This window comes from Haplochromis burtoni, unplaced genomic scaffold (assembly GCF_018398535.1).
Source record: "Haplochromis burtoni strain Fernald_Lab_line unplaced genomic scaffold, NCSU_Asbu1 Contig_371, whole genome shotgun sequence".
NCBI lineage: Eukaryota > Metazoa > Chordata > Actinopteri > Cichliformes > Cichlidae > Haplochromis > Haplochromis burtoni.
Window position 1 is genome coordinate 5,328 of NW_024582732.1, and position 22,953 is coordinate 28,280.

Genomic DNA, 22,953 nt, shown 5'->3' on the forward strand with positions numbered 1-22,953 from the left:
AAAATATTTTGCCAGCGCTCCTGATATTCTCTTAAAGATTTACTCACAATGTAGTAAACAGCTCGTACTGAGAGGAGACTACACAGATGTTAGGACTAGAGATGGACCGATCCGATATTACGTATCGGTATCGGTCCGATACTGACCTAAATTACTGGATCGGATATCGGAGAAAAATAAAAAATGTAATCCGATCCATTAAATATCACGAAAGCACCTCACAAAACTTGCAACACGCTCGTAACTCACCTCAGAACGTTAGCACGTCGGAGCAGTATGCATCACGTGATAGAGCGGCTGTGGCATGCGGGACCTGTCGGTGGTCTGGATAGCATGTGGAGCTTGCTAGCAACCCGGCATTTCATCTCCGACAAAGTTATCCCGAGAGAAGTAAAGCAAGTGTGTAAGTCCATCTCTGAATGTTTGTAAAGCATTCCTGCGTTAAGCTTAACAGCGAGCCTTTCTTGACTGCTACTTCAATCATGAAACTGCTTAATGATCAGCTGATCGGCTTTTCTGTCGCGAGTCCGTCTCTCTAGTTTGCTTTTGGCCCACTTTGCACCAGAAAGAGGAAACCAGCGGCTGAACAACAGCAGCACGTTTAAGCTTGATCAGCTGTTGTTAGAATTTATTTAATATTACTTTCTACACCAGGATCTTTTTCTACGTAGCTGACGGCTGGTAACTGTGCAGGGGCGGATCTAGCAAAGTTTAGCCAGGGGGGCCGATAGGGCATTAACAGGGAAAAGGGGGCACAAAGACATACTTTTCTTTCTTATTCTCATTTAAAATGTCTAGCTTTTAATAAATAATTATCTGACACCCAAAGTTTTAATTTGATGTAAAATGAATAGAAGTCAATTACTGTATATAGTGACTATTAAGTCTAATATATATACCCTAGTAAGCTATAGTACTTTTTCCTTTGGGAAGGTACCATCTGTGCAGTCTGCAATTTTGTTGAAGAAAGATGTTGAATCTATTTAATATTTCTTGAAAAATAATTGATTTCTGTGCATTTTTTTTCACACTGCATCAAATTAAGGTTGATTACGTCGATTAAGCATCATGAGGTGGAGCGTGAGGGGTGGTTCCCTATTTTTTATTTATTTATTTTTGTTGTTGCTGGGAGTTGGAACCCTATTAGTTAGGTTGCTTAATATTTACGCTAAGTACTCTTTAAAATACCAGAATAGGGAGGATGGTGTAGGTTTAAGTTTATTAGATTGATCAGTATTGCTGAACTATGAAATTTTTTTTTTTTGCATACAGGTATAACAGAATAGCTTTAGTGTAGTTGTTGTTTTAAACTTGAGTATGAACTTATACAAAATGCAGCAAGATATTTAAAAAAACAGTTTTGTTGATTAAAAAACACTATATCGGATTCATATCGGTATCGGCAGATATCCAAATTTATGATATCGGTATCGGACGACATAAAAAAGTGGTATCGTGCCATCTCTAGTTAGGAGTCATCATTTTATTTCCACAAGGGCAGCCAACAAGCTGATCTCAGTTCCACTCAATATTAACTTGATTTTTTTTTTTTTTTTTTTAATAAACCTGTTAGGTGGAGATAGATTGTAAGTGAAAATTGGAGATAAAATGTGAAATACAGGGAGTGCAGAATTATTAGGCAAATGAGTATTTTGTCCACATCATCCTCTTCATGCATGTTGTCTTACTCCAAGCTGTATAGGCTCGAAAGCCTACTACCAATTAAGCATATTAGGTGATGTGCATCTCTGTAATGAGAAGGGGTGTGGTCTAATGACATCAACACCCTATATCAGGTGTGCATAATTATTAGGCAACGTCCTTTCCTTTGGCAAAATGGGTCAAAAGAAGGACTTGACAGGCTCAGAAAAGTCAAAAATAGTGAGATATCTTGCAGAGGGATGCAGCAGTCTCAAAATTGCAAAGCTTCTGAAGCGTGATCATCGAACAATCAAGCGTTTCATTCAAAATAGTCAACAGGGTCGCAAGAAGCGTGTGGAAAAACCAAGGCGCAAAATAACTGCCCATGAACTGAGAAAAGTCAAGCGTGCAGCTGCCAAGATGCCACTTGCCACCAGTTTGGCCATATTTCAGAGCTGCAACATCACTGGAGTGCCCAAAAGCACAAGGTGTGCAATACTCAGGAGTATTTATTTCATTTTTTATGTCCACCATTTTTACCTTTCAGATTTGGACAGCTGTTGGTTCCATAACCTTCCTTTTTGTCCCAATTGTAGGTCACGCCTCTTCAAACATGCACTTATCTCTGCAAACGAATCACTAGTTATTCCATACATGAGACATCATAACTGGGCTGTGTTGCTCTTCAGCTACTGGGGTGGCTGCAGGAGGAGCTAGAGCAGGTCATCTACTAATTGGAAGGTTGGTTGTTCAGTCTCTGCATGTGTTATGTGAACTGCAAACTCACATCTCTAATTAACGCTGGTTCCAACGCATTTACAGTGAAGCTGCAACGCTTGTATGTACGTTAAAATAAATATATAAACATGAAAGCAACAAAACTCTGCTGTAATTTACCACAAAATTCATCTCCACCACCGGCCCCCCAACTGGGTCCATAACCTGCTCCACCACCTAGCTCTGTGGCTTGGTCGACCTTTTCCAATTTTTCCCCTTAATTTGCTCCCTGTATTCATTTTGCTTTTCAGTCCCTCCCTCTTGATGTTTCCACCCCACCGGGACCTGAGTGGACCCAGGTGGGTGTCAGTCTGTTACATTCGTGAGCTTTTGGTTTACTTTACCCACCTTCTGGTTTCTGTTCATTCAGCTGTCTTGAGCCTGCATTTGGATCCTAATCCTGTACCACTCCAGGGCCTTCTTCACTAAACCACTCAGTAATGAGTAATCTAATTTATTTTTCATTGTTTTAAGGTGGAATGTTTTAATATAAGAAAGGGGAACCATAATTTCTGATTCTGTTTGGTGCCATTTTTGTTGCTTTACCCGGGTTTATTTCATTTCTTAGGCACATGGACTCTGGCAGACGTGGTGTTCATATATATTATAGTTACTGTGTGTTGTGACAGCATAGAAATCGTTGTATTGGTGTGATGGCTGCACTTACAGCCACACAGTGGTAATATCCACCATGTTAGTGTAGAGACTTATACATAACATTGCATTCACATTTCTTTCTTTAAATATAGGAATTAATTTACAGGACAATAAATAACTGGTTTTGGTTTAGAATTAATTCACATATCCACATAACACTGCATTCTAAAATAAGTGCACATTTTAGTTTACACTGTTGCGTATGATTAATCTTTTGTTTTCTGAGTTACCTTAGCTGCAGCTGTTCCAGTCCCTTGATTAAGGAGCCAAGAGGGGCGGAGCGGAGCGAGCTTTAAAGGAAGACTGCAAATTGGTTCATGCAAATTGGTTCATGCCATAACTCAGGACCATGGGGAGTTCATTATGTTAGGTTTAGTTAGGTTTTGTGTGTTTTACCCCTTCTCGTGTTTTTTGTGGGCTGATCAGCCACTGTTTAAGTTTCCCCTGTGTCTGCTAAGTTAGGTCAGTTTGTTTGAGTTATTAGTAGTGTTGGCAACTTTGAGTAGAGTTCTGTTATTTTGACTTCTTTTATGGGCCCAAGATTTTGATTCTTTTTGCATGATTTAACCAATTATGTTTTTGGGTTAAATTAAAAAAAATCTTTTTTTGGACTTTAACCTGTGCCTGAGTTTCCTTCGCTGCTCGGTCCATCACAAGTGGTGTCAGAAGTGGGATACCAGTTGAAGGCACAGGATTTTTTTTTCTTTTTTCCCTCTTCACTTATCAAGCCATGCACAGAATGGGAAGGAGTGGCAAAGGAGCAAAAGGAGATTGTCAAAACCAGCCAGTTGGAGTGGCAGAGCAAGTGAAAGAAGGAGAGGAACATGGAGCCTCTGGAGGGGTGGATAGCACTGAGAGCCAAGGTAAGGAGCCGACAATGTCAGAACTGATTTCCATCCTTTGTTCTCATATGGGTCAGCCGGAGGCCCAGGAAGCAGGAAGAAGAAGGGAGGAGTTTACCTGCCAGGAACAGCGCTTTAGAGCACTGCAACATCAGTTTCAGCTGTTGCAGGTAGAAGTGCAAGCTCGTACCTCTCCAGTCCCTGAGCCTCAAATGGAGGAACATGAACAACCAGAGGTAGGGCTTTTTAAAGAGGAGGAAAGAGTTATATGAGAAGTGGGTAAAGCCAAAAGAAAAGACTGTGCATGAGGTTGGTGAAATATTAATTTTAGAACAATACTTGAGAATGCTGTCTCCTGAGCCATGGAGCCACACAGCATGGAAAATGAGATGTTTCAAAATCTGTCCTTCACTACCAGAAAGCAGGGGTGAGTAAACCTCCAAAGAGCCAGTCTGTCAATATGCCGTCAAGACCCCCACCCAAGACTGTGATTTGTTATTTGTGTGGGATGGAGGGCCACACAAAACCGATGTGCCCAAAGAATTCTACAAAAATAACTCAGATGTGTTTTGTGCCCCGACAAAGTGTGGAGCCTAAAGTGGAGTTTGAGAATGGGTTCAGGTACTGAGTCAGCGGTCATACGCAAATGGATCCAGAGGAGGGCTGTGCTGTGTAGGCTGCACTCTACATAAGCTCTCAACCTGCGGGTCTGCGCGCACATACTGCCGACTGGAGATCGCAGGTAGCATCTGGGGTCTTGACTTACACATCAGAGGCTCTGATTTGTGCTTATTTTCACAAGGACAAGCTTAAATCCAGGATTGTCTGACGAGATCTTTCATACATCCTCCGTTCCTGATCTGCCCATCGGGTGCATAGAGCAGTACAATGCGGCGGCTGTGCTGTTGACTAATTGGACACCCCCTCCACCTTTTTTTCTTCTTTTATTTTGCTTTTTTTTTGCCGGTTCTTACTCAAGGAGGCACATTTCCAAATCAATGATGAAGCTCAAACCAAACCAGACCAGGACATACGATGGCGACGGTTTCAAGAAGAGAGCGGCATGTCTGTGTTTCAAGAATGAACGTGAAGAAGAGGTTCTGCTGGTCAGCAGCAGTCGGCATCCAGACCAGTGGATCGTCCTCGGAGGAGGGATGGAGCCAGAGGAGGAGCCATGTGGCGCAGCAGTGCGAGAAGTGTTTGAGGAGGCCGGTGTGAAGGGCAAACTAGGACGCTTGCTTGGTGTATTTGAGCAAAACCAAGATCGTAAGCACCGAACGTACGTGTACGTGTTGACTGTGACGGAAACCCTAGAGGACTGGGAAGACTCTGTCAACATAGGTCGTAAGCGGGAGTGGTTCACCGTGGAAGAAGCCATCAAAGTGCTGCAGAGCCACAAACCCGTTCACGCCGAGTACCTGCGGAGGCTCCAGCTCAGCTGCTCTCCCACCAATGGAAACTCCATCCTCCCGAGCCCCTCATCAAATGACAACTACCCCCATTACAGCGCTACACCCACCACACCCTCGACGGGCAGCGTGCTGGGCTCCTCCTGCAGATAGGACTGCAACTCAACCTCCTGTCCTGTCTAGCTGAGACAGTTCACCTAAAGTCTGTACAGTCTCGTGCATGAATCTAAAGACTTTTTCAGAGTTGTGGCTCTTCTTGTATGTATAGTTTCTAATCTTAGCTGCAGGACAGACCAAAGCCATTGCCAGAGCCGTGTTAAAGACTGAGCAGGAGAAGCTGGGAACACTCTGGCAGAGAAACTGTGATTGTGGCTAAATCGAACACTTTTCTTTTGCTGGCAAATGTCAGAATGAGGAGCTGGAGTTTGGGACGAAGAAGCTGCAGACTCTGCTGGTACGAGTGACCTCGTGAAGGAATGCCTTACAGAAACTTTGTATGAATGTGGTATTGGGGTTGTTTTGTTTCACTGATGGTCCTTTTTATGTCATTTTATTTGAACGAATATGCTGCGTGAATTCTAATAAAGCGTAGTCGACAGTGAAGAAAAAAAAAATAAAAAAAGAATGGGTTCAAAATGACATTGGTTGAGGTTGATGGGAAACCATTAAAGGCCCTTGTTGACTCAGGAAGTACTCAGACTCTTGTGCACCGAGACTTTGTTCCCGCAAATAAAATTAATAATGTGGAGAGAATCCGTTTGCTGCATTCATGGGGATGACAGGTCATATCCAACAGCAGATCTGTACATCAAAGTACCAGGACAAACGTATATTCTAAATATTGGTTTTGCAGAGAATCTGCCATTTCCAGTAGTGCTGGGTTGAGATCTGCCTGTGTTTGACTTGCTGAATCCTAGTCATACATGCAATGTTGCAGTAACAAGAGCTCAAGCTAAGAAGAAAGAGGAGTCCCTACACCCACTCCGTGCCTTGCCCTTCTATGATGCGGACATAGAGACTGCACCCGGGAAGTTTCGTAAGTCACGTGGACAGAGACGGCAAGAGAAGTTTCTACATACTGCTGTTCGATCAGCTCCTAGCACAGAGCCTGAGTTACCTTTGGGTTTCAAAATCCCTGTTAATATTATTGAAATGCAACATGACGATTCATCTCTAACATCTCTGTTCCAGAAAGCTGCAGAGAGGAACCAAGGAACTAAGCAAGATTTGAAGAGCAAGGGGGAGTTTCTGCTGAAAGATGGCATTCTGTATCGTCAGCAGGGTTCAGCATTACAGTTGGTGGTGCTCTCCTTGAGACACTCCATTCCATGGGCTGGCCACTTGGGAAAGCACAAAACCATGGCCCGGATTAGAAAATATTTTCATTGGCCTGGAGTGCGCTCGGATGTGACACTGTTCTGTAAAAGCTGCCCTCAGTGCCAGAAGTCTTCTCTTAATCCCTCTCCAGAGCTCCTCTCTAGTCTCTACCAATTATCAGCACCCCATTTGAACGGCTAGGAATGGACGTTGTTGGTCCTCTAGAATGAAGCAAAGCAGGCAACCGTTACATGCTGGTTGTGACAGATTACGCTACAAAATATCCAGAGGTCTTTCCTTTGAGATCAATAAAAGCCAAAGCAGTCGCCTTCTGTCTCATACAGTTCTTCTCAAGGGTTGGTTTTCCTCGTGAGATTCTTACTGACCGTGGCACTAACTTTATGTCCACTTTGTTGAAGCAGATAGAATAGAATAATCCTTTAATTGTCCCACAAGGGGAAATTTGGTTGTAACAGCAGCCAAAAAGACACACATACAAACAGGACACAGAACAGAAACATACACAATTTTTCTTACATATTTACATTAAGGACAATGGTTACTATATACAGAGAGTACTGTGCAGTTATTAAATTAAATAAAAATAACTACAGATAAGAGGCAAACCAGGTTGTAGTGTGAATCGGTTAATTAACTTATTGCAGTTACAGCGCAGATGTAAACATCTGTTTGTTGGGAGCAGTTCTGATTGTACAGTCTGACAGCTGCAGGGAGGAAGGAGCTGCGGAAACGCTCCTTCGTGCATCGAGGATGCAGCAGTCTGTCACTGAAGGAGCTCTGCAGTTCAGCAACATTTACATGCATGGGGTGGGAGACTCTGTCCATCAGAGATGTTATTTTGGCCAGAGTCCTGTCTCCCACCACCTGCACTGGGTCCAGGGTGCATCCCAGAACAGAGCTGGCCTTCCTGATGAGTTTATCCAACCTCTTCCTCTCAGCTGCTGATAAACTGCTGCTCCAACATACAACACTGTAAAAAATGACAGATGCCACCACAGAGTCATAGAAGGTCTTTAGAAGCGCTCCCTGGACTCCAAATGACCTCAGCCGCCTCCGCAGGTCGAGTCTGCTCTGACCCTTCCTGTAAAGAGCATCAGTGTTGTGGCTCCAGTCCAGTTTATTATTCAGGTGAACACCCAGGTACCTATAAGAGTCCACTATCTCAATGTCCACTCCCTGGATGTTCACCGGTGTCAGTGTGGTGGGTCTGCGTCTCCGGAAGTCCACCACCAACTCCTTGGTTTTCCCGGCGTTGATCAGCAGGTGGTTCTGCTGTCACCAGTCAAAGTCCAGAGTCCACTGTCTGTGCTCTGAGTCGTCCTCACCTGTGACCTCACCAGGTGTACCAGCTCCTTGGGATTAAGAGCCTGAGGACAACGCCATACCACCCTCAGACAGATGGCCTAACAGAGCGCTTCAATCAGACCCTGAAACACATGTTATGCAAATGTGTCAATGAAACTGGTACAGACTGGGATCAGTGGCTGCCCTACCTCCTCTTTACTTATAGAGAAGTACCTTCAGGCTTCTACAGGTTTTTCACCTTTCGAACTATTGTATGGCCATGAGGTACGAGGCTCCTTGTCTCTTCTGAGGGAGACCTGGGAGGGTGACCAAGAAAGATCACAGGCTGTCAATGTTGTCCAGACGGGAACGGTTGGAGAAGATGACGGAGCTGGCCCAAGCCCAGCAGAAGCACAGCAGCACCAGAAGGCCTGGTACGACCAGTCAGTGGTCCTGGTGCCAAAGAAGGATGGCAGTATCTGTTTCTGCATAGACTTCAGGTACCTGAATGCAATATCAGTTTGATATCCAACTCCCCGCATTGATGACATGGTTGAGCGCCTTGGGAAGGCCACATCCCTGACAACAATAGACCTCTGCAAGGGTTATTGGCAGGTACCACTGACCAAGCGCTCAAAAGAGCTGACTGCTTTCCGGACCCTGTGGGGCTTGTTCCAGTTTAGAGTCATGCCCTTTGGACTGCATGGTGCCCCGGCAACATTCCAGAGACTGATGGACCAGGTACTGTCTGACATGTCTGATTTTGCTGCAGCCTACCTTGATGACATTGTGATTTTCAGTTCTACCTGGGAAGAACACCTGCAACATCTGGGGAAGGTATTGGGGCGTCTTCAGTCTGCAGGGTTGACTGTTAATCCAGCTAAGTGTGCCATTGCCAAGGCTGAAACTGAGTACCTTGGGTTTGTGATTGGAAATGGAGTAATAAAACCTCAAGGCGATAAGGTCACCGCCATAGAAAGCTGTCCCTTGCTAGAGACCAGAAAACAGATGAGATCGTTTTTGGGTATGGCAGGATTCTATCATTGGTTTATCCCTCATTTCCCTGCCGGGGCAGCTGTTCTGACGGATCTGACTGGTGCCCGAAGTCCCAATAAGATCACCTGGACAGAGGAGGCTAAGATGGCTTTTCAGGACCTACGACAATCTCTGAGTAAGAGCCCAGTCTTGCACAGCCCTGATTTTGAGAGACATTTCATTCTTCAGACTGATGCCTCAGAGAGAGGATTGGGAGCTGTTCTGTTAAAGAGCGTCATCCAGTGGCCTTCATCAGCCGCAAGCTGTTTCCGAGGGAAGTGGACTCCCTGGACTCCTTTAATCTTCTTGGACGGGAATTCATACTGGAAACGGACCACAAGGCTTTTCAATGGATAGAGAGAATGAAGGACACAAATGGAAGGATCACGCGATGGTACCTTGCAATCCAGCCATTCCGGTTCACCATCAACCACATCCCCGACAAGGATAACTGCACTGCAGACTCTCTCTTGCTGTCCCAGGGAGAGACCTGAAGAGGAGGCGTGTGTGATGGCTGCCCTTACAGCCACACAGTGATTATTTTCTGTTGTTTTGACCTCTTTTATGGGCCCAAGATTTTGATTCTTTCTGCATGATTTGACCAATTATGTTTTTGGGTTAAATGGGGGGGAAAAAAAAATCTTTTTTTTGGACTTTAACCTGTGCCTAAGTTTCCTTCGCTGCTCGGTCCATCACAAGTGGCATGTAATGAAACAGCAGTGACTCAAATGAACCCTTGCTGGTCAGCTTTCTCTTTAGTCCTACTCTCCAGTAATTGTGTGCAAAATGCTTCTGCTGTTTTATTTAATGACTCTGTGTCCTTCAACATGACTGACACAAGGTCAGGATCCTAGATCGTGGAAAAGAAAAATGCCGTCTCTGGACAGCTCTACTTTTTCTTCCTTTCAAGTCAGACTGAAGGCAGATTGCAGTGACTCACACCACATCTTTTTAGAAACTTAGCAGCCTACTGCCAGGAGACATGGCTGCAACACAAAGGTCTGATATGCCAAAATGTATACTTTTTCACAGCCAGGTCATAATTGTTATTCATGTCGTATTCGTGTTTTTTATGATATCACATTTGGACCTTTAATCTGTACAGGACTGCTCTCGTAACCTTTAGGTTCAGCACAAAGAAGCGTGCCTCTAAATGTCTGAACTGAAATGTTTTGTTGTCTGACGCATGGAGACAAATGCAGCTGTCAGAATCACAAGTCTGTTCCTACTGCTGCACGGGATTAACTGCCTTGCTCAAGATCACCTTATAAATCTGTAGTGGAATGATACTGTATTTCACAAAAGTGCTTTATTATTTGTGTATTTTAGGTCTCAGGTCCAATAAAGCTGTGGGCTCTGACTAACCTTTGACCCCCATTTCTCCTACATTTTTATTTTATTTTTTTGTCTGTGTGCTATGATAATTAAATAACTGAACTGTTAAGGAAGAGACACACATTAAATAACTAATGAACTAACAAACTAGATAAATAGAAATATTCGTTTTTATATTGTTTTCATTTGAACAATTATTTCAATAATAACATGATTGTGTTTTTCATTGAAAGGGTTGTAAAAAATTCTATTTTTGTAGAGTTGGGATGAGCAAGGAAATTTCCCTTTAAAGTAAGACAACATGGATTATGTTATGTCCTTGTTTGCAGAAGAACACTGTTACTGGCAAAGTGAAAAACAAAGAAAACAAAACTGAAGATTTCAGGGGAGAAAACATTACGCTTTTCATTTTACATTTTCACAAATCTGCATGTTTTTTTTTCTTAATTTATATTTCAGTAGCTCATTTATAGTTTCCACAGATTATTATTGTAGAGACTTTACAGGACAATTTAAAGCACCATGAGGTGACTGTGATTTAGTGCTATACAGATAAAACTGACGATAAACCAAGAAACACTGTTCTGTGGTATGACTCCGGGGCTCTACATAAGCAAGGAACATCATGCAGATGGCGTCTTCTAATTCGACTTATGTGCCAGACTTTGTAGAAATCCCGTAGTTTTTCCTTTTAAGAGAAGTTCTGGGTACTTTATGAGAGAGGTGAGGTCAATATGAGGTGTGAGTGCAATCCGATCTTTTAGGCACGTAAGTCTGATGAACCTGAGTCCGCATGCACGCACAGGATTCAGCACGCATGGTCTGTCTGCGTTTACCCTCCACTGTTGTGTGGAATGTGTAAAACGTGGACACTGTGGATCAAACTCAGACAAACTGCAGTGTAAATGTTTCGGATTGAAGTTCAGAAAAAACTAGCTGATTATCATCACTGCTGTTAATCAGATTACTGTAATTGCTGCGGGACAGTCTCCCGCTGCTGCCATGTGGGAACCCAGTCTCGATTTTCTGTTTAAAATGCACTCGAATGCCTCCTTGTTGCATGTCACGTGTTTCTGTGCCTGTTTAAAGTATGTGTACAAAAACCCGTGTCTGTATGGTGCAGAGCAGTGCGCTTTCCGTCCGTCTGTCCTCAGCACCATGGAGAGCGCGCTAACATGCGCAGCTGAGTCCGGTCCGGAGAGCTGATTCCCGCTGCTGCCAGAATGTGGAGGGAAAGAAAAAGCTTTATTGTGAACATTAAAGTGAACTCTCTCGGTCCATATAATGAGTAGGAGTGGTCACAGTGGAAGGGGTCGTTGGTAATGGAGAGCACAGGAGGGTGGGAGGGGGCTCTATCTGTTGCACACCGGGCTGCTTTTCCTGCGGAGAGAAAGCGTCCAAGAGTGGGCAGACTGAGAGCTGAATCGTGACACTTGGAAAAAGAGAAAAACGCTGAGAAAAGGAGGAGCGACGCCCACCGAGCAGCGTCTGGAGTGAGTGGTGACATCAAATGTGGAGCCTTCAAAATACAAGCAGCTCGTGACACGCACGGTGAACTGAGAAACCCCGACACGAGGAGTAAAAACACACATGTGGGTTTTTCTTTCTTTTCTTTTTTTTCGTCCCAAATCAAAGTGATGAGCATACAGATCGGGAGAGGAGCTTTGGAGCGCGGTGTGCGCAACAGAGCATGAGTGCCACTGCGGACACGGAGTGCGCTGTGAGCAGCTGTGTTTATTCCACGAGTAAAGTGTCTTTTTCCTGCAGCTCCAGCTGCTAAACACATTTACCTTTGAAGGAAACTTTTCGTTCCGATGGAAACTGTTTTGATAGTTATTAGGATTTTTTTTTCCATTCCTAAAACAACAACAAGTGTTGAGCTGAGGCGCGGATGAAGCAACAGATACGGAGCCGTGAATCTTTCATGTGCATTGTGTGAGTAACAACTCCAAACTCTCCGCCACTCTCCTTATCCGTGACCCTCCCATCTTAGGGACGACTCAGCACATTTGTGATGAGGATGTCCGCCGCTTGCGAGGAAGATCTGAGGGTTCCGCGGACAGTAAATTGATTTTTTTCTCTGTCTTCCTCTCTCTCCCGTGTGTGGAGAATGGCAGCTAAAAATATCCCGGAGATGTTAGGATGAACAGGTTGTTGTTGTTTAGCTGAAACTTAAAGACCCGCGGGAAGATGCTCGGCTGTAGGACATTTTAATTCTCCTCACAGACAAAGTTCGACTGGAGCAGGAAAGAAAAAGAAAGGATCCGTCAGTGCTGATTTCTGTGGTTCATTCCGACCTACGTAGAGAACAGAGAGCAACAGACGAGCTTGGAAGCAGCTTGTTGATGGCACTGCGCACCGGGAGGACTTGGTTTGGGCAGGTCTTGCGCAGGGTCTCTCGGCTGCAAGGCTCCTGGTCCAGGCGCTCGAGCAGTCTCTTGTGTCTCTCCACTAACCAGGAGCAGGATTTGGGCTTCTGCCACCGGGATCACAACAAGGCGGGGGGCTCCAACTCCGGCGTTCACCGGAGCGCACCTTTCCGCGCCTCCGCCTCCAGGCGCTGTCCACACGGCTATCCCCACGCTTGCTGCGTCTTCCCGGAGAATCCGAGGGGACATGAGCCCCTCGGTCGCCGGTTCCTGTTGGCCATGAAGCGGCAAAACGTGCGGACCCTGTCCCTGATCATTTGCACGTTTACATACCTGCTCGTCGGGGCCGCTGTCTTTGACGCCCTGGAGTCCGACTTCGAGATGCGTGAAAAAGAGCAGCTGGAAGCCGAGGAGAAGCGTCTCCAGGGGAAATATAACATCAGCGAGGATGATTACCGCAAACTGGAGAGCATCATCATGGAGGCTGAGCCCCACAGAGCCGGGGTGCAGTGGAAATTCGCAGGGTCATTTTACTTTGCCATCACGGTGATAACCACCATAGGTAAGCCTAAACTCTAACATGTGTATAAATCTTTACAGGCTCACTGTGATCTTTGACGAGGACAGTTACATTTTTAGGGCGATAAAGCGGGCTGTCAGCAACAATTAGGGGAGAGCAGGAACATATTTACAGTACACGTCTGTAGGTAAAGTTTTAAGCAACATGTTGCAGCACTCGCTCCCTGCTCCAAAGGGAACTGCGCGGTGAGAATGGAGCTTTGTGTGTCATCAGCCTCGTGAGATTTAAGCTCCTGAACATCACCTGTAGGTTAAATTACGCGGAAGAATGACGTAGCGTGATGTGCTCGAGTGCACTGTGGAAACATACATCATTTCTTTTCGTGCAGCTGCACAATTTGAACTTTTAACGATGCGTCACCAGGAAAGTCTGACAGAGCAGATCGAGCTCAGGCTGTGAGACACCCCGAGACTGATCCTGAGAGGCCGGAGAGACAAAGCTGTGGCTGGAAGAAGAGCAGCGGGCGGTGTGTTGGTGCTGAAAGAGACAGTTCCTCTGAGTGCAGCCGCAGGCAGGACGAGAGTTCAGCAACTGAAACCTGACGTCACTCCAAGAGATCCTGCTCAGATCCTGCTTTTAAAAAGAAACTGTGTGTTTTGTCCCTGTGGTTATATTTACATTAGGTTTAATGGTTTTCCACAAGAACAAAAAAAGGACAGTGAACACTTTGCTCCAACTTGGCTACAAATAAAGACAGCTGCAGGGCCCGCCCGTGGGCAAAAAACCATCCCACTTTCCTTCCATTCCTTGCATTTATTTTTATGAGTCTCCTAAAATGCAACATACATCACATCAGTCTGACGCCCCTGGCTCTGACGCATGTGCGTCATAAAGGTTTATTTCAAGCTGGGAAGGAGGGGTAAACCGAGTTTGTCTTTGTTTACGCTCCACCGTCGGAGTGCATTTTAGTAATGCATTTTAGTAATCATACTAACCATAATGTCAGATTGAAGCGACTTGTAATTAATTGCATTAATTGAAATGAACTCAGCAAAATAATAAAATAGAACAAATCCGACCTTTTAATCAGCCCAGATTGGGATTGTAAAAAGTCCGAAACTCGAAAACGAACTTCTTTTTACGCAGAGGTCACAGAGACTCGACATGGTGTTATTCAAGATGATTTTCTAATGGGGAGGAGGACTAATGCACTAGGCTCATAGCTGGCCAGGCAACACCTAAAAGAGACACCAGCACGGCGCAGTGAAGGTGGATCTACTTTTGTTTCCAGGCTACAACGAGAGCCATTGTAATATTCACGTCGGGTGAAGTGGCCACATTTACTGCAGCTCTGTGGGAGACAGCGCTCTTTATGCGTTATCATACTCTTAAGTTCCAATAGTTTAGAGGACAGCCCAACTTTTCTTTCTCTTTTTCCCCCTTTGCAACATGTGAAGGTCTGACCTTTAGTTGACTTCCTGGTGTGACGCGTTAAACTGAGGAAGAGGATGGGATTAGACACACAATTGTTTTGAGTCCACTTGTGCAGGATGGGAATTATATTATTGTATCAGCCTGCAGAAAAGAAAGAGACGAGAAAAGAACACTGTCCAAAAAGTTATTGATTACAAGAGCTTCATTTCATTTTAGAAATGCACCACAAAGAGAAAGCTGACACAGTCAGGCCGTTCTGCAAAAAGTCGCTAAAATCAGCATTGACTTATAATTGCGGTGCTCTAATGTAAAACACCAGGCGAACAGAGCATTCAGCGGGACTTCAGTTTGATTATTCATTTAAAGGTACATTTAAAAAAAGAAGGATACAGATAAATGTTCCTCTTTTAGACCCCCCCCCCTCCCACCACCTTTTTTTATTTTAAAGGATTAGTTTTGCGTTAGTCTTGTGATGGTTTTGTTGTTTTCACCACGATAAACCACAAAACAACAATAAACTGACCTCACTAACAAGTACTGTATGTGTACTTCACACCTGCCATATATTACTTATTTTTGAATTGGAACGCTTCTTTAAATCAGATTGGATTTATTTGCACTTTAGATGACATATGTAAATATTCTATTCTATTCTATTCTAAATTCATGTAGTACTGTGCAAAAGCTTTTTCATATTTTACAGTTCTACTTTCAAGGGGTCAGACTTTCTTGAATCTTTCTGAAAGTGTTCTTGAGATTAAGTCCTCCAGCCTTTCTGAAGGTCTTTCAAAGTGTTTCTTTTGATTATAAGATGAACACAAGAGACAACTTAGCAAAGTACATAACGTGCTCCTGTTTCTTTTGTTGAATCTATAGAAAATGCCAAAGATCACTCAGTTTAAATGGAATACAAAAGTACTTTTGCACCAGAAACTGGAGAAGTGAAGGGCAAAAGAAGAAGCATCAGACCTAAAAATTATCTACAGCAGATGAACAGTGTTTGAAAGTCACGCCCTTAAGAAGCAGAAAAACTAAATGAAAGAGCTGACACAGAACCTGACACATACATCTGGTCCTCCAGTTCATCTACTGTGAACTGGTGGCTGTCAAAAACCCAGGAAGGGCAACAGGGAGAAAAGGGTGATGTCTGCCAAATTACATAAGAACCAAACAGAAAATCAGCTGCAACAGGTCACATGGACTGATGAATCCTAATTTGACATTCTTGATTCAAACCCTCATCAGTATGTAAGCAGGAGGTCACGTACAACAGTGACTTTAAGCATGACAATCATCCCAAACTGCACTACTGGTGTAAAAGCACACCTGGACAGTAAAACACAGGGGAACAGTGTGGATTGGATTGACCTCCACAGAGGATCCACCTCAACATTATTCAAGCACTGTGGGTTTTCTTGAAAGAAAAACAAAAGACAGTCGACATCCAAAGAAGAGCTTTGAAAGTCATTCAAGAGGCCTGGAGAATTATTCTTGAAGGCTACTTAAAGAAATTACAGGAAAACTTGGCTGAGAGAGTCGAGGCAGCGTTGAAGAATAAAGATGACCGACTTTCAAGTGCAAGTGAGAATTGCACATTTGCTGTTTTTGTTTTATCTACTGTATCTACATTTATGTTTGCTATAACTCACTGCACCAATTTCCCATTTTTATAGTAAAATATTTTTAAAAATGTAGGTGGAACCAAGACTTTTTTCACAGTACTGCATAATATATATAAATGATTAACATAACTAATATGATATAGTGTATTTACTGGCATGGTACCCTGATATTTACCTTTTTAAAAGAAATTTGTGTCAAATTAATGAAGGTAATTAAAATTTGTTTCCAGGATTTCTAAGGGTCATATATCTGATCTCTCTGTGCCACAGAGCTCCACTCTGGGGTTGCCATGTTAGTGCTTGTTTTTGTGTCAAATATGTCTCAATCCAGAGTTAAAAACGGTCCAAAAACAAATGCACAAATCCATCTGATTTACTGAAAACCACCAAACAGCTGTCTCAAGACATCATTTTTTATGTTAGAAATTAGTCATCCACCCAATGATTGAATGCTCCTAAAATGTACATCTGACCTGAAAGCAAACGACTCTGTGCTTTAGAGCACAAGCCTGCAAGATCACCAAACTTTGCTTTTTCATCAAGCAAGAGAGTTCTTCTTCTTCTCTGAGAAAAAACAAAACAAAAAACAACGATGAAGCACAGACTGGACAAAATGGACAAAGACAGTTTTCATTAGATGAAACCGTCACCTGGTCATAGCGAAGTTCAGTGAGTTTGATATGTTCAATACTCTCAATGATATTACAGTAGGTTTTAGTCAGATGGCATTTATTTTCTTGGTGCCTTGGGGACACTGTACAACTGGAAAGTCAAGGCAATCACAGAAAAGTGTCTTGATGTGAGTTTGATATCTTTTTTGGTGATTTTCCAGCCACTTCAGACTTCATAAGGTTTCATCTGACACTCCAAGTAGGTTAAATCTTACTTGTGGGTTGTATTTGACCCAGCCGTTTGTGCCTTTAGGCAGTGGAGCTTTGATTTTTCTTTTCTCTCTCTGATTTGATGAGTTCACTCAATGATTGGATGGCACGCTCAAAAATAACATTCATCTGACAATGGGAACTTTAATTCTTACACTCCTACCTGTTCTCAGAAATAATGAAGCCCGTTTTGTTTTTCCAGTCATTATTTCAGCCGCTAAAAGTGGAAGTAGTTTTGTGTGAAATGAAACTGCTGCAAAGATAAGGGACCAATTTGGGCTGTGTCAACTATGAGCTGTTTGTGGAAGCTAATTAAATTCAGTGTGAACACGAGGGACTATGCAAGTGAGGTACAAAGATCTCTATTAAGATATGTGGTACTACACGTTGTTTTTCTTGGTTATGTACATATACAGGGGTATAAAACACACACTATACACCGAATATCACATGACCGTATCGATAAGACAGGTTACCATCTTACTGTAAAACCTGCCAGCATTCAGCCAGGTACATTCATCATTGGCTCACTATAAATCTTTAAAGATCTTTCTATTAATATCGATGCATACCCCATGAGTCCAACTGCATCACATACTCATTGGTGATAAAGTAAAAGAATCACCCATAAAGTGAAGTGAATAAATATTATATAAAATTATATATTGTATTTACTACATGAATCCCAAAATATTGTAGTAATTTAATTTAGTTTTCTTTTTTTAAAGAAAAATCTTGTTTTAAAGGAAAATAATTACTTCAGTATTGATCATCATTTAGAAAAAGTGTTTTGGTTAACATGAGCGAACAAACAAGCTGTGGGAGGGCCACTGCAAAGAAACCAAAGCAATTAACCTTCTCACTTTGCTTGGATTTTATATTAAAAATAAATTCCTGAGATAAATTGAGATAAATTGCCAATTCCCAGGTTACTGAACCTTTCATAAAATGAAAAAGAGGGAAATTGATTGTATAAGTTTAAATTTGTATCATTTTTGTATCAAAAACATATAAGCCTGTTAGGATAGATGCTGTAGAGGTCTAAAAACTCAGGTATCAAATATGATATACTTGGAGTTATAGGGTCAAAACTGAATAGATACAGTTTTTAATAGAGTTAACACTGGAAATGATTCTTTTCTATGTATGACCAGTGTGAATACAGTTCAGTTCAAATGCTACTGAAAATTCTTTACTGTAACAGCAGCAGTGGTAACAGGAGTTGGAGATAGTAGTTGTGGTAATAACAGGGAGAGCTGCAGGATGAAAAACCCTGAATGTCAGGGCTGCACTTTAAATTAAGGATGTATACTTAATATACTTACAGATGATTTTTTAAAAAAAAATCTGGTCTATCATCTACATCTGGAAGCCTCACCTGGGCGTGCCTTAGGCCCAGGAAAAGTTATAGTGCAAATCGTGATCAGAAGCTAATTTTTATTACCATCATACTCCTGATCATGAGAGAAAAGGCCAGAGGCCTGAAACTGGAGCCCAGCTGAGATGATGTTAGTGCAGGTCTCAGCCTTAGTATGTATAAAGGCCCTGAGATGACTTTTGTCGTGATTTGCAGGTTTATAAATAAAACTGAATTGACTTGACTGTCAGAGCAGCTGTCTTGAGGGGCCCATCTCGGCTGCCAGGATGAAGCTGTAAGCACTCTGCACAGCACCCCTCGATTCAGACCGGCCTGCAAGTTCACTCTATTTATTTCTCATGATTAATTGCTTCAAATGTGATGACAGCATGTGGCGAGTGCGAAGTGTTCTCGCCGAAACTCTGCTCAGAGGGAGAAGAGCAACAACAGCGTGCTATGGTGAGCTTATACACCTGCCTCATGTTGCCAGGAGACTAAAGACAGCTTAAAAGGTGAAAGTCATCTCTGCCAACTGTCTGGAAATATCAACATTTGTCTATACAGTGGATATAAACAGTTCAGGGTATGACTGAAAACTGTCACCAGTTATATTTTTGGACAGTGACTCAAACTGTAACAAAATTCTTGTCAATATTAATGTGCCACATATGGTGTAATTATTCACTGTGTCCTGTTATGATGCGCCAAAACATTATCAAAGTGTTCCATGACACGCAGTCTAATAAAGGTTTATCAGTGTGAGCACCACTTTAAACCCTAATTACATTTCAAACAAAAACATAATGCTTTATAATCGAATATAAAATAAGGTCTTATACCTCAAATTAAAGATTTTTTCAATCTCCTCTTTTACAGTTTGAACCATCAAAACTACAATTCATATTACATAAACAATATCAGCCAAATGTAAGAGAAAATAATGACGAAATCAGAGTAACATATTAGCAATTAGCATGACAGCAGATGATTAGCATGAGTTAATCAAATTTGATTAGCACGAGCTAATCAAAGACAAGCATCTAGACCAATGAGTCTTTTAGCTTTATCCTACATTATAGTCAGAGATCAGCATGATAAACAAATAAAGCTATTCCTCCTTTAAGTTGATTTAAAAAAATAAATTGAGCTAGTAGAACAAGCATGCTAGCAGAAATTTCCACATCCAACGATGCTTTAGCTTAAATCTATAATTAGCAAACCTAAATGCATGTATAAAAACTAAACAGATGAAACAGTAATAATTAATGTGGTGGCTCATCTGGGATAGATTTTTATTCCTTCTTTAGATTATTTAACTGCTTTTATTTGTATAAAATGGCTAACAGGAAGAGTAGACTCATAACCTTTATTAGTTAGCATAACACACAGCTTCTGTAAAAGCTCTATGTTGTGCTCTAGGTGTTTAGGCCTGCCAGGGCTACACAGTATAGTAGTACCCTGCGCTACAGACAAGTTTAGCTATGAAAAAACCTCCAGCGGCTTCATGGACTAGCTGCGCTCAAACACTGCTGTCTAGTGTCGAGCAGGAAGTCAGTGTTTACAGGTTTGTGGGTTTTTCCCCAGCGCTAACCCTTTTCACCTTAAATACAGTTTTGTGTAGCACCAGTAACTTACAAATGTTGACCGTTGCAGCTGAGAAGTACTCTGTAGTAACACGTTATTATCGTTATTGTCCACAGAGATACAAGGCTAGAGGAAACCCAAGGTGAATAACTTAACATGATTCAATAGTGAAACTGTGAAAGCCTATTTTCAGAAAAGTAAAGTGAAATGCTTTTATTTTGTAGTGCTCCATAAGTGAGTGGTGTCCTCGTAGATAAATTCATCACCCGTCCTTTCTAATGAAAGCTCTTTGTGAAGATGAGTCAGATGCTGCGTCTCTGTTGGAGCTATTGTGCCAGTCACAGTTTCCATTACACTGCAAAGCAACTGGCACTTCCAGCACACGTCTTCTTGCAGGCTTTGTGAACCTGTGCTCACTTACTGAGGCCGGTTTATGTAGCAGTCCACTCAGAGAGAGTACTTTATGAGGCCACCTGTTTAAAACAAGTCTTTATGGACTGTAAGGTTTTTATAATATCTATAAATGATCTAATGGTAGAAAAGTAGTGTGTAAATATTAACTGATTGTCAATATAAGTCATACTGTTTTTACTGAATAAGCTGAGGTGTTATTGGTCATGGTGTGTATGACTTATATAGATGGTATATGCTTGGGCGAGAAAGGCATATTACATGTGATTGACATGCAATATGCAGATGTGTTAGGATCCATTTACATAGAATGCACGTCCTCTGATTGGTGTGATACTGCAGTCGGGCTACAAGCTGCTAAAAACAGCTTTTTGCTCGTCATCCTCTGGTTTGATAATAAACACTGTAATCTTGACAGGAATTGTGAGGTAGAGTCCTGGCAAAGTGAAGCATGCAGACAGTGATTGTTGTGTGTTTGTGTGTGTGTGAGATGGGCTGAAGGGTCAGTCCAGTAAGAGCTAAATACAGATTCAGTTGTCCAACATGGACAATCTGTATGCACCTCAAGGACTGATAGGAGAGCTGGACATACAATGTATATTTTACATCACTGTTCAACTTTGCTTTTCTTGGCTGGCAGTGGTGCAGCAGTTACTGCACCTCATGCTGTGCAGGTAAAATAAACACAGAGTCTTATATGAATTTTCTTGATGCCATTATGAGCTGGAAAACCACGACTTTCACATTACTTTGCATAGACACATAAATCAAGGACACCGGATTAGATGATTTCCTCTCTCAAGCAGTGCATGATGGAGTATACAGTGTATTTTAAATCCAGGTGATTTGCTCATTAATAATACAAGACACTGAGCAGCACATTTATAATGATTAATAGCACATTATGGTACAATTAAGGATATGAATAAAGGCTTAAATTAAAAATGCCATAGTGTTGTTTTTTTTTACTGATTTGGCAAGACTTTAGTTGTCATCAATCCAAACAACTGACTAATTCATTTTTTAACCTAAAGCTCACTTCTCAGATCATTTAAGAAGCAATGGAATAAAAATAACCACATTTCTATTCTGTAAAAATGTACTAAATCTTTCCAGTCCTATAAGTAATCATTGTGACGTGTGTTAGTGGATATTTTTTAGACCTTTTTCCTGAACCACGAGGTTCAGCTCGGAGTTGGTTTCATCTTAAGAATTTTAACTAAAATGTGTCAACGACTGGCACAAAATATTGCACAGACAAATGATTACTGCCTGCAATCGGGTCTACTTTTTCCCCTGTAATTTTGTTTGAGAACACACACCTCAGACTCTGATATACAGGGTGGGCCATTTATATGGATACACCGTAATAAAATGGGAATGGTTGGTGATATTAAAGTCCTGTTTGTGGCACATTAGTATATGTGAGGGGGCAAACTCCTCAAGATGGGTGGTGAACATGGTGGCCATTTAGAAGTCGGCCATCTGGGATACAACTTATGTTTTTTCAATAGGAAGAGGGCCATGTGACACATCAAACTTATTGGTAATGTCACAAGAAAAACAATGGTGTGCTTGGTTTCAACGTAACTTTAATATACTGCTGCATGGGCTGGGCCGTAGTTACATTGTCAGGTCCTAAAAATGAGCTTTAAAATAAACAATGGTAATAAAAACCGAGAGAGGCCGACAGTGATCACTGCGTTTTTTAGGGGCTTGTTAAGATTAAACAGAACAAGATACAAAGCATTAAAACATGTTAGAAACACAACAGCCTTGATAAACGCAGAGTAGTTTGGACCCGGAAGCAGGATTCATACGTCATCGCTTAAAGACCGGATTAAACTGAGGTGATAAACTTGATAAACATTGGACTTGCTGCAACAAAAAAAGTTGCAAACAATAAAAAAACTAGATAATGGAGATGTTCATAAACTCACATCATGTTTATTAGGTACACCTTGCTGGTTCCAGGTTGGACTCCTTTATGTCTTTATACCTGGCTTAAGTCTTTGGGCTCAGGTGCATGTGTGGATCTGATGGGTTGTTACAGACATCTGGTGAGAATTTCATGTCAATAGCACCTTTATAAATATATTTACTTAGAAAATTGGTGACATGTTCAATACTTATTTACACCCCCCTCCAACCACACACACACAAACAAATGCTATGTGTTACTTCATCACCTGTAAAATGTTTAAAATGACTATCAGCGTTTCCCATGTCACCAATGTCATAACACGGGCACAGAATATTTAAATGTACGATGCTGAGTTCAATGAGACGATCCTCTCGTATTTGTAAGAAATAATGTAGCATTTGCATCTGGAATGTGAAGTAACAATGTTCAGATTTTTTTCTTTGATGTTTTTTTTTTTTATAGTATTTTAATTGAAAAACACTGATCTAAAGAACGAGCAAGGCTTTTGCTACATGATTCTTCTGTTGTTATCC

The 22,953-nt window shown here is 42.0% G+C and overlaps 2 protein-coding genes across 2 annotated transcripts in view; both read left to right on the forward strand.

Annotated features, from left to right (window-relative positions):
• Nucleotides 1-4,583: 4,583 nt before the first annotated feature.
• On the forward strand, nt 4,584-5,946 carry LOC121815922 (diphosphoinositol polyphosphate phosphohydrolase 3-beta-like). The gene has a single exon (XM_042228963.1). The coding sequence runs from the start codon at nt 4,916-4,918 to the stop codon at nt 5,477-5,479; it is 564 nt and encodes a 187-aa protein (XP_042084897.1). The 5' UTR covers nt 4,584-4,915; the 3' UTR covers nt 5,480-5,946.
• A 5,736-nt stretch (nt 5,947-11,682) lies between these two features.
• Nucleotides 11,683-22,953, forward strand: part of LOC102309710 (potassium channel, subfamily K, member 9) — a 51,824-nt gene continuing 40,553 nt past the window's right edge. The window contains exon 1 of the mRNA XM_005947302.3: nt 11,683-13,249. Coding sequence (XP_005947364.1) covers nt 12,664-13,249 — 586 coding nt within the window. The 5' untranslated portion in view covers nt 11,683-12,663. The remainder of the gene's footprint in view (nt 13,250-22,953) is intronic.